Source organism: Arachis hypogaea, chromosome 16 (genome assembly GCF_003086295.3).
Source record: "Arachis hypogaea cultivar Tifrunner chromosome 16, arahy.Tifrunner.gnm2.J5K5, whole genome shotgun sequence".
Taxonomy (NCBI): Eukaryota; Viridiplantae; Streptophyta; class Magnoliopsida; order Fabales; family Fabaceae; genus Arachis; species Arachis hypogaea.
Window position 1 is genome coordinate 12,813,681 of NC_092051.1, and position 12,548 is coordinate 12,826,228.

At 34.4% G+C, this 12,548-nt stretch overlaps 1 protein-coding gene across 1 annotated transcript; it reads right to left on the bottom strand.

Annotated features, from left to right (window-relative positions):
* Positions 1 to 1,140: 1,140 nt before the first annotated feature.
* On the bottom strand, positions 1,141 to 6,243 carry LOC112756463 (probable beta-D-xylosidase 2). The gene is made up of 3 exons (XM_025805071.3): positions 5,535 to 6,243; positions 3,627 to 3,905; positions 1,141 to 2,945 (listed from the first exon to the last, which is right to left on the bottom strand). The coding sequence occupies exons 1-3, from the start codon at positions 5,937 to 5,939 to the stop codon at positions 1,308 to 1,310; spliced, it is 2,322 nt and encodes a 773-aa protein (XP_025660856.1). The 5' UTR covers positions 5,940 to 6,243; the 3' UTR covers positions 1,141 to 1,307.
* Between the last annotated feature and the right edge of the window lie 6,305 nt (positions 6,244 to 12,548).

A 12,548-nucleotide genomic window follows, 5' to 3' on the forward strand; every position in this document is an offset into this window, starting at 1 on the left:
CCTTATAGCATTAAGCTGAATAGTGCATGTATGTAAGTGTTAGCTTTTAATTACGGTCATTGAACAACAAAAAGAGATTAACGAGAGGCGTATATATATGACCCCAATAATTGGAAACATGTATAGTGTGTTAAAGTAAGCGTGAAGATTAAGAGAACGATTCGATTCATATGCCACATGGCATATGCATTCATGAAACTGACATACCCCTAACCCTAATCAATAAGAACCTTCTCTTTATCTTTGGTAAAGGCTTATTATTAGCCCTCTGATGAGTAACAACAAATTTGGTATAGAAAAAAGAAGAAAAGCTCTTTCTTGTCACACTGATTTATCTATCTACCAAGCTAGCTACTTTGCTTGCTTTGCCCTCTGCCCTGTCATCTATCCCCTTATTCCTTTTGCTTACGGGAAAGAAAGAAAGAAAGAAAGAAAGGATTAAAAGGCCATGCATCCATCCATCGCAACAACAACTAACACTACTACTTACATATCAATGGATCGACCCAGCTTCAAGTATAGATTTTTGGAAAAGAGAAACTTGAATTCAAAGTCAAGCATCACTTTAATTTATTCTACTAGTTGTTGTAGTAGTAAATCCAATTAAGTAAACATTCTGTGCCGGCCGATCCAGGACATTAATGCATGCACTTACACCTAGCTATATAGTTAACAAAATTAAAAGAATTCAACTCGTATATATCCACTTAGCTACTGGTACTATATATATTATTACACCAAGTCAAAAGGCAATTCAAACGTGCAGGCCCATTTATTTCTTGGTACTGGTAACTGGTAGGTTGTTATAGTCATCGTTGCATGCAAGTCATTGAATTTTGCTACTCACTGTTTATATTTACTTAAGTATGCATTATTGCATCTATTGGTATTCGCGCGTGGTAACAACATTCTCAACCCAAAAAATAATGCTCTGCTTTATTCTGTTGCCGGAAATAAATATTGATTGTACAGTTGTAACTTATTCCATTTATTGTTCTCTCATCTACAATCACTTTCACGAATCTATAACTAATCCAACTTCATTCAAGTTTGGTTGCAAAAAGGAAAATAATGGTAATAATATGCAGGGAACAGAAGCAAGGTCCATGTAACTTGTTCTTGCAGCAACAATATGATTCGTATCAAGAACATGGATATCTTATTGCCAAATACCAATGTGTTTAATCAAACTTACAATTACAATGATAATCCCCAGATCCTAAAGGAGAAGAGAGTTCTAGAATACAATTCTTTAAGGATGAATCTATGAACAGTTTGCCTTTGCACTATGAATAATAGACAATGATTTAAGACTTAATAATCCCAAGTGCTTGTGCTTGAAGTGAAATTGAGTGCTTAACATCATCACCAATATGAAGACTATGTTCCCCCATTGGGATTCTCCTAATCCCGGACTTGTCCACTACACTAAGCAGCTTGCACACGTGGATCTTGATTTGGACTCGCTCTTGGGCCTGTGCAGGGACATGGACTTTCTCAAAGCCCACAAGTTGCTTCTGTGGAGCCCAATTACCACCCCCGGCAGGGGGAGCTGAGAACACTAACACTGTGTGAGTGCCATCTCTTGAGCCCATATTTTTAACGTCCACATGAATAGTGATGGAGAGCTTCCCACACCGTGCATGAGTCACTCTAATTGCCTTGTTCCCCAAGTTTGTGTTGTTTGTACGGCGATGTCCATCCACCGGAACTGACACCAAATTGGGTGCACTAGCTACTCTATGAACAAAATGGGTGTATGTAAGCCCATGTCCAAATGGGTACACCACTGGGCCCTTGTAGAATCTGTATGTCCTTCCTGGGTATGATGGGCTTGATCTCATTGCCATATTTGTCATTGGCAAGTTTCTAAGGTACTCTTGTGGGTACCATGTCATAGGCAGCTTACCTCCTGGGTTAGAACTTCCAAACAAGATATCCGCAATGGCGGCGCCACCGGCTTGACCCGGATACCCGGCCCATAAGATGGCAGAAACTCGAGGATCGTTCTTCGCAAAAGTGATGTCCACAGGCCCTCCGGACATTAACACCAAAATTGTTGGGCCTCCTGAGGCTGCTGCTACTTTTGAAATGAGATCTTGTTGGTGGCCCGGTAAAAGCAAGCCAGCCCTGTCAACGGTTTCAGCCTCAATGGATTGGTCCAGGCCCATTATTAAAACAGTTGCATCTGCTTGACGGGCTGCTTCTATAGCCGGCCCAATTTGCTTGTCATCAATACAAGCGACTTTGTCACAACCCATATGATAATTTGCTTGTGCATATCTCATTATTCCTTGTAAGGGGCTTGTGTACCCGCAAGCAATACCCGCATAGTTGCCGATCATTGTGGCAGTGACATTAGAATTGGGCCCAATGACAGCCAAGTTTCGGTGACGCTTTGGGGAGAGAGGCAAAGATGGGCCATCATTCTTAAGGAGTACGATTCCTTGCGTGGCGGCCTCAAGGGCGAGTTGTTGATGGGCCGGGCTGCACACATCTCTTGGTCCCAGGTTCCCATATGGTTGGGTCGATGGCTCTCCGTCAAACATTCCCAACCTCATTTGGACTGAAAGAATATTTGCTAGAGCACCGTTGACATGGGCTTCAGCCAACAAGCCCTTTTTGACTGCATCCTGGGTGTGAAGCCCAAGGAAAGGACCACAATCCAAATCCAAACCAGCTTTGATGGCATCGGCAGCAGCTTCTTCAGGCGTTGTAGTATAGTGTTGGCTGCTATAGAAGACTCCCACAGAGTCACAATCAGATACAATGTAACCATCAAGACCCCATTGGGCACGAACCGTTTTCTTGAGGAGATTGGGGTCGGCGCAAGTGGGGACACCATTCACCTGATTGTAAGAACACATCACACTCGCCACTTTGCCTTCCTTCACACACATCCTGAATGGCACATCAAATGTGTCCTCTATGTCCTGCTTGCTCACCTACACAATACACATCCTACATTCGCTAATTATATTTGAGTCATGTCAATTTGTTATGCTGCATATATTATCAAGTTATCATCAATTACAAGTTGATTAATCTCTAAGCAAGGATAGGGAAAGAATATATACAATATTATCTCAAGTCCAATCATCTGACTCATACCCATCCTTATCCACTAATAAAATCAACAGAATTCAAGAATCCAAAGTCGCAAACAGCATAACGAAAAAGGAATACATAATGGACCCACAACTCCTAAGGCTTTCTAAAGTGTTAAAAGGAACATAAGTTATGATACAAATCTTGAATTATAATATCAGCATTAAGAGGATTCCCACAATTCCCATAGCAAATAAATTTCGATGTCAACTTGTTAACATTAGTATAGTATGAGGCACCACACATGCGTTACTCGTTCAATAAATCACCGATACAAACTTACAAAATCAAAACAGAAATACTATTTTTAAAATTAGTTATTATATATTTATATTTAACTTATTTTTAATATATATTTTATATTTTGGTATATTTTTTATATTAATAATTAATTTTGATGTAGCTAGTATGCTTGAATTTAGAATCACGTACCTATTCACGTGTAACATAGTAAAGATAGGGAGGTGCCGCACCATAATATAATAATCAATAAACAAAAAATAATAAATGATGCGGACCTCTGCGTTAAAGTGGAAGCGATCCACACCGTTCCAATTATCAAGATCATACGCGGTGAAGTGTTTGCAGCAAGCAGCGACCTTCAACCGGTTACCGTCTGCTCCTTGTAGGCCTCTCACATAACTAGCAGCATATCTACCGGCTAAGACAGGGTCCTCACCGGGAGTTTCTTGTCCACGGCCCCACCTAGGGTCCCTAAAGATGTTCACGTTGGGGCTCCAGTATGTTAGTCCACCTGTTCCTCCGTTATACATTGCCCTTGCTTCGTCCGAGACAACCTGCGCAACCATTACCCATTAATTAAGGATATAAAAATAATCTTACATTACGCTTTTGTATAGTACCTCATTCACAAAGTTTTCTTGCATTACATTTTTTTTTAGGATAATGCTCATAGAAGATCACAATTTTTCTTTTTATTTTTACTTTTGAACATTTAACTTATACCTTATCCAAAACTTTATTATTATTATTATTATTATTATTATTATTATTATTGGCTAATGGCTATAGTTATTGATATACTTAGAAAATTGTGAGTGCTGACTGCTGGTGCATTATTAGACTGGCATGATATGTGCAAGTTGCTCAAGGGAAGTGAGACAACTCAATAAACATGCCATAAAGACAATGAATGATATTGCAAGTTGAGGTGAACCAATCACTGAGCAAATCAAAATCTAAAGAGAGAAAGATTCGGTTAATATAGTAATAAAATACCATCTCATATAGGAAGCATTTCTCATGTACTATGATATTAGGTGTTCTAGTATTTTTAGCTATTGATTTTAATTAAGAATATATTTTTACATGTTAACAAGATCCTATTTCTTTTCCTTTTTATATATTTTAATTTTCTGAGTCATCATGGAATTTGGAGCCACTGATTTGCAATTATTCTTGCCCCATTGATGATGATGAGCAGAATAGTAAAACTAGATATAAATGATGAGCAAAATTCCAGGCACAGAGTTACACATTTTATAGTCAACAAGGACATAGGTTTTAAAGGTGCTCTGTTTCTTGAATGGCTGGACTACTGTCATTGCTATACGGAAATGTTCTTGACCATTTATGTGGGCGGGAAATATAGATTAAAAAAATGAAAATATTTAATAATAAAAATATTAGTTAAAAATAATCAGAATTTATCTTATTTAATATTTATTAATTATTTTGATAATTTTTTTATCTTCGTTAAAAAAAATATGAGGATTATTTGATAAAAATATATAAGTTATCATGTATTTTATATTGATGCTCAATTATTAATGCATTTAAGTAACACACTTTATTGCAATTTGCTACTGTGAAGTGTAAACCACTGTTGCACCAGCTCACCCAACACTCACCAAGTTACCAAAATTTCATTAAAAAACAAAACAGTGATATGATGAAGAGAAGGACAAACAAAGCAAAAGTGAGGCACTTTCTTCGGGAAGATAGCATTAAAAAAGGGTCCCTAGGTATTTTATCTATTCCTACTTAGATATGTATATATTATCAGTTTATCACTATTCTTTTTTCTTTTAAATGAACTTTACTATAAGAACACTTTTAAGATACATGCAAGCTATAATACACAAAATTGTAAATTTTAATGTATTAAATAGTAAAAAATCTACTTATTTTAATGTGGAACTTGATGTACCAAACTAAAAATGTGAAATCTCTAGAACTTATATATTTGAAGTTAGCCAATAGTATACATATGTTCTATAACATAAAAGGAATCAAATTAAAATTAATAATTAAGTTGTGTTATATATATATATGTTTATTCATTTTCATACATGGAAAACCGACTAATTCAAGCAATTAAGCTAAGTTTTATTAATTTCTTACATGTCTTATTCTAAACTTAGGACTATGGTTATGATTTAGAGGGAAATAAGAAATGATGTAACCTGTCCAATGGCCTCCCACAAAGAGGCATTGAAGGAAGCGGCGGTAGTGATGACTTGAGGGAAGCTGGTGGCGCCAGGGAACTCCCCACCAAACCTGGTCCCGGGCCCCACATTTGACACCCCATGAAGCGCCTCCGACCACCACTCATACCCTTTCATCCCAAGCCTCGGAACCGCCGCCGCATTGTCCACCAGCAACCCCACCTTCTCCTCTAACGTCAGCCTCCCAATCAAGTCCCTCACCCTCTCCGTTATAGGCAGACTTGCCTTGCAGAAGGGCAAGTCATTGGTGTTGCTGTTGTTTGGGTCACACGCGAATGGGTCACGTGACTCTACCGTGTAGCCCAGAACAAACAGCAACACCAACAGGCTAATGAGATTGAGGAGTGAAAATGGAGAAGCCATTTTGGTGAAATGAAAGTTACAACCGTTATGGAGGCTTGGTTAATGGTTTTGTTGCGGAATGGAGAACATTATATATAAAATGGAGAGAAGAAGTGGCACTGTGCCATCTTGATGATGTAATACACTGACCTAGCTACTATCTTAATTGGTCCATTGATGATTTGATATTTTTTTGAGTTATGTTTGTTCCTTTTTTTAATGAGGAAAATATGATGAAGCAAGTTGCATTGCATTAGCGTGGGTGGTGAGATTTCAATAAAGTTACAAAGAAAAGGGATATATAATCGAGTGGATTTAAGTGTCTAAGGAAAAATTAACCACCACCGCAATCTACCTGCCACTTTTGAAGCAACCCCAAGCAGGCAAGCACTATAACTATATATGTTTAATTATTTAGAATACGGCGGCGTTAAGACTTGTTTAATGTTTAACATTTCTGACACTATATAAATATTTTATTTAAATATTATTTATACATTAAAATTAATTATTGTATATTTTTATATTAATAATTAACTTTAATAGCTGATTTGAGTTTATTTTTAATCTTGTATTCGACATAATGCGCATTGTTTATGTTAGCTTCAACTTTACTCTGCCATCCACAATACTTACCGGCTTATTTAACTTCTTTCATGAGATTTCTAATAAGAATTAGTAGTTCTTGATTCAATTGATCATGTATCATTAATATATATTTTTTTTAAATGAGTGCCCGTTTTCCAAATCTAGAATATATTAAAGGATAAAATATTATTTTGCTTCTTAAAATTTGAACTAAGTAATAATTTAGTCTTTAATATTTTAAATATTTTATTTCAATCTTAAAAAATTTTAAATATTTTATTTTAATTTTAAAAATTTTTAAACAGAATTAATATTGTTCATTTATTATTAAATTTGATACAAACAATTAATATATTTAAAAATTAATAATAATATTTAATTTTAATATATAAATAAAATCATCTCACCAATAATCACTTACATAAAAGTTTTTTCTTTTATTTTGAAGTATTGATGATTGATGGATAAGATTTAATATTTGTTTAAGATAAAGGAAAAAAAAATATTACAAAAAAGTTTTAGTTATGTTTTTTAAATAAAAAAAAAGATATGACTTAACAATAATATTATTAATGTCTATATCACTCACTTTTTTAACTATTTGTGTAAAAATGATAAGACAATATTGAAGCTATTTAATTTTTTTTTTAAAATAGAAATAAGACGTTTAAAATATTAGAGATCAAATAATATTTTATTCTATATTAAATAAAGAGTAAACATTTAATTTGATTCCCAAAAAAATTTAGATTGGATATTTTACTCTAAATCAAACTTTTATTTTCTATAAATTTTTAAAATAATTTTTCCTAAGACAAATTAATCACTTTGTTATTCAAAAAGGACTTTTTTTGTGACTAAAAGGATTAATTTATCTTATAATAATATATTTTTTGAGATCTAATTAATTTATAATAAAATTTTGTACGTTAGGCATTTATTTACCATATATTAAAAATTTGATTAAAAATAAAAGTGACGAAATTATCTTGTTAGAAGTAATTCTTAAAAGTTTTAATAAAAGAAAATTTGTCAAAAACTAAAATGTTCCCTCTAAAATTGATTAGAAAGTAGAAACTAATTTGGGAGTTTAATTACTATTAAATAAACAAAGCTGCTTCTTATGTTGTTTTGTACTGTGCACAAATGACTCTTGTTAACAAACTTGGTTGGTTAAGTGGTCAGCTTACTCGTCCGCTTAAGTAAGTGTCGGGGGTTCGAATTCCATATTATGCATGTAGCAACCTATTGACCAACGGCAGACCCTTAAATAGAGCTCAGATTCGCGACGGATTAGTTCTTGACCGATTGGGTTGGAGAATACCATGAAAAAAAAAAAAATAAATGACTCTTGTTCGAGCCCATTTATTATTGGCATCTCTAGGCTAGGCGGCATCTATGTTTATGCAAGATTTGGGTTGGGGAATTGGTTTGGTTGTATATAGTTGGTCCTACTTATTAGACATAAATAATCAATTAGGGTGATGGTAGATACAACATATTATTGACTTTCTGTGGTTGGGGGGTTATCTTTTCCGTTTCTTTAGTCTTCTTGTTATACGCTTGGTAAGCACTAACTATATTTTTTCTCTAAGAAAATTATTACGGATTAGGTGATTCAAATTACATGGTTGTTAGATATTATGATCTTGAGAAACAAAGAAGGTCTTGAAAAAAAAAGATATACTCTCAGGAATAATCAACAAGTTTAATTTTACTTTTCATTTCTCTCTATATGCCATGTACTTCAAATCCTCAATGTGGAAAGAACAATTGACATCCAAGCTACAATACATGACATGAAAACCAAGGAATAATGTCAAGTCGTCATTATTATTATTGTTGAGTTAGTTACCAATAGATTCAGTTGCTTTCATAATTTCAATTAATTATATAATATTTTTAGTTATGCTGTTAACTTTCTCATGACCTTTTTGTAAAACAGATTGAGTATGGTACACATTATTGATTATTCACCCGGAGCTAACTAAAAAAATAAGATCAAATTAAAGCGTAAAATGAAGAGAATGAGGAGTAATTGATGAGTAGGTATAACTGAATTACAAGAAGTTAGGAGGAGTAATTAACATTTTTTTCTTTTGATCTATTGTGTTATAATTTTGACCCAAATGGAGAGAAAATGTTAGAAAATTAAATCAAGAATATTCAAGAAAGTAGTACAACTATAACATATTAGAACATTGAAGAAGTTTAAAATAAAATTGAATTGGAATTGAATACAAGTTGCACTCAAATACTCATCATCTCCATATTAGAAGAATGAAGAATCATGAATTGGAAGCTTCAAGATTAATGATTAAGAATTTGAAGTAAAATTGAACAAGGAATTGACTAGTCAAAGTTTCTACATGTTTCTTGAATTATTACAACTAGTGCTTAGTTGTTATAAGAATTATTATTTTATTATGAAGGTTTGCCTATATAAAGGCTTCATATGTATATGTTGTTATCCATCTCTCCATGAATCAAAATACTTAGTGTTTGTTTCAAAAATTCTCTCCTTATTATTATGAGTGTTAGTGAATTTGAGAGATGAAAAATATAATAGCATCATTTATATGAGTGAGTGATTCTAGGGCCAATTAAGTGTGGGTATTATACTTACATTTGATATCAGAGTTGGTTAATCCAGCGCCTGATGTTTGAGAGTTTGTGAGGTGTGAGAGAGTTCTCACGTAGTTATTTATTCATCATAGAGTCGATATGGCAAGTACTTTCAATATTGTGTGGTCCGGTCCTAAGTTAGATGAAAAACTTGATTATAGTTATTGGGAGACTTTGATGTCTACCCATTTGAAGGCCCAGAACTTATGAAATTTCATTGAACCAGGATTGCAAGAAGGAGCAGATGCTGCCGAACAGAGGAGAGATCAATTGGCGCTATCTCAAGTTCATCAAGGAGTAGATTATACGGTATTTGGCAAAATAGTAAATGCCAAAAGTATAAAAGAAGCATGGAACACATTAAAGCTATCATATAAAGGTATAGATAAAGCTCAAAAAGCAAAGCTACAGTCTTTAAGAAGAGAATATGAAAGGTACGAGATGTCTAGCTCAGAAAGCAATATTTTACTCGTATTACAGATCTTGTCAATAAGATGAGAGTTTATGGAGAAGATGTGCCCGATAGTAAAGTGGTGGAGAAAATTCTTCACACCATGCCGATGAAGTATGACCATGTGGTGACTACGATACTAGAGTCACACGATATAGATACCATGATGATTGCAGAGTTGCAAGAAACCATGGAAAGCCACATCAATAGAATACTGGAGAAGTAAAAAAAATCAACTGAGAAAACCCTGAAAAGCCAAGTGAATTTAAATAATATTGCAGAATCAAGCCGTACACAAGAAGGACGAGGTCGTGGTTTCAATCTTCAAAATAGAGGTAGAGGAAGTTTCAAAGGTAGAGGTCGTGGCAATTACAACCAAGGAAGTTACAATAATTTTACACCACCTAATCAAGTAAGAGGTGCAATGAATTTCAGGCCTATCAACCGAGGAAGAGGCCGAGGCAATATTTATCAAGAAAGAACCAATTTCAATTGCTTTCATTGTGGAAAGTATGGATACAAAGCAGCAGATTGCAGATTCAAAATGATGAATAACAATCAAGCACACGTTACAGAAAATCAGCATCAAAATACTGATGATAATCCAGGTACTCAAACTTTATTTTTTACAAGTAATTCATGTGGTGAAGATGAAAATATATGGTACTTGGATAATGCTTGCAGTAATCATATGTCTGGTAAACTATTATTGAAGTTTGGTAATAGTACAAAGATCTCTATTGAAGAAAAAAGGGCACATACCAATTAGATTGAAGGATGGTTCTCTGAGTTATATTTCTGATGTTTTTTATGCTCCTGAACTTGATTACAATTTACTAAGTATGGGGCAATTATCTGAGAAGGGATATAAAATGATAACTTATCGTAGATATTGCACTATGTTTGACAACAACGAAAGGTTCATAGATAAAGCGAAGATGACTTCAAACAGAATGTTTTCATAAAAAATTCAACATGTTAATCCATCGTGTACGAGTTCTGTGATACTTGATGATAATTGGTTGTGGCATATACGGTTTGGGCATTTTTATTTTTCTGACCTAAACTACTTGTCAAGAAAATGACTTGTTTTTGGACTACCACGAGTTTATATTCCCCATTGTGTTTGTGAGATTTGTCAACTGGAAAAGAAGCACAGAGATCCATTCCCTATAGGAAAGTCATGGAGAGGTAGAAGATTACTTGAAATTGTGCATTCAGATATCTGTTCTGTAAAAATTCCAAGCAACGGTGGTAGCAGGTATTTTATCACTTTTATTGATAATTTTAGTAGATATACATGGGTATACTTTCTGAAGCAGAAATTAGAAGCATGTGATGTCTTTAAGACATTCAAGGCGTTTGTCGAAAAAATAAGTGGCTATAAAATCAAAATTCTCAGAACAGACAGAGGAACAGAATATCTTGCGTGTTCAGAATACTTTAAACAACACGGAATTCAACACCAACTAACAACTAGATACAATCCTCAACAAAATGGAGTTACTGAAAGAAAGAACAGAACCATCATGGATATGGTCAGATGCATGCTCAAGTTAAAACAAATGCCTAAAGAGTTTTGGGCAGAAGCAGTCGCAACAGCAGTTCATATTTTAAACAGGTGTCCAACAAAAAGTGTTCGTGATAAAACTCTAGAGGAAGCTTGGAGTGGAAAGTGGCCTTCCATTCATCATTTCAGAGTCTTTGGGTGTATCGCTTATGTCCACGTGCTAGATCAATTAAGGAAGAAGTTAGATGACAAAGGCAAGAAGTGTATCTTTATCGGCAATAGCACAGACTCAAAAGTATACAAGTTGTACAATCTAGAAACAAAGAAAGTAATCATCAGCAGAGACGTGATGTTTGACGAGAAAGCCATGTGGAACTGGGACACAAAGACAGAAAAGCAGCCGATTGTAATTTCAAATACATGTGATGATGAAGAAGAAAGACAACCGGATGCAACCGAACAACCAGAATCATCTAGAAGACTTCAAAGAGAACGGAGACTGCCTGCTAGATTAGCAGATTATGAAGTTGGCAATGACAATGATCAGTCCGATGAAGAAATAATAAATTTTGCTCTATTTTCAGATTGTGAGCCGTTGAACTTTGAAGAAGCCTCTAAAGACAATAATTGGAAGAAATCAATGGATGAGAAGATTCATGCCATTGAGAAGAATGACACATGGGAGCTGACAGATTTACCAGCAGATAAGAAGCTGATTGGAATAAAGTGGGTTTACAAGACTAAGTACAAATCCAGTGGTGAAGTTGATCGTTTCAAAGCAAGATTAGTTGCTAAGGGATACAAACAAAAGCCAGGTATCAATTATTTTGAAGTATTTGCTCCTGTTTCTAGATTAGATACTATTCATATGATTATTTCACTCTCGGCTCAAAATAAGTGGAAGATATATCGAATGGATATTAAGTCTGCATTTCTAAATGACACTTTAGAAGAAGAAGTGTATGTTGAGCAACCTGCAGGATATGAAGTTCTTGGAAAAGAAGATAAAGTTTACAAATTGAAGAAAGCTTTGTATGAGTTAAAGCAAGCACCAAGAGCGTGGTACAAGAAGATTGATTTTTATTTCATTGAGAATGGTTTCAGAAGATGTCCATTTGAACATACTCTTTATATCAAGTTCGTTGAACCTGGAGATATCTTGATCGAATGTCTTTATGTTGACGATTTGATCTTTACTGGCAACAATTTGAAAATAATTACAGAATTCAGGGAGGCTATGATAAAGCACTTCGAAATGACGGATATGGGCTTGATGTCTTACTTTCTTGGCATTGAAGTGGTTCAAAAAGGTGATGAAATTTTCATTTCTCAGAAGAAATATGCAAATGATATTTTGAAGAATTTTCAAATGGAGCACTCAAAACTAATTTCTACTCCAGTCGAAGAGAAGTTCAAGTTACTAAGAGAAGATAAAGAAAGAGCAGTAAATCCTACA

Bases quoted from the DNA above. Each gene is read 5' to 3' on its own strand.
- LOC112756463 (XM_025805071.3), bottom strand. From the start codon at position 5,939: ATGGCTTCTCCATTTTCACTCCTCAATCTCATTAGCCTGTTGGTGTTG. The intron at 3,906-5,534 runs GTTACATCATTT...ATGGTTGCGCAG, and splicing joins TGTGGGAGGCCATTGGACAG to GTTGTCTCGGACGAAGCAAG. The intron at 2,946-3,626 runs GTCCGCATCATT...TGTATTGTGTAG, and splicing joins GCTTCCACTTTAACGCAGAG to GTGAGCAAGCAGGACATAGA.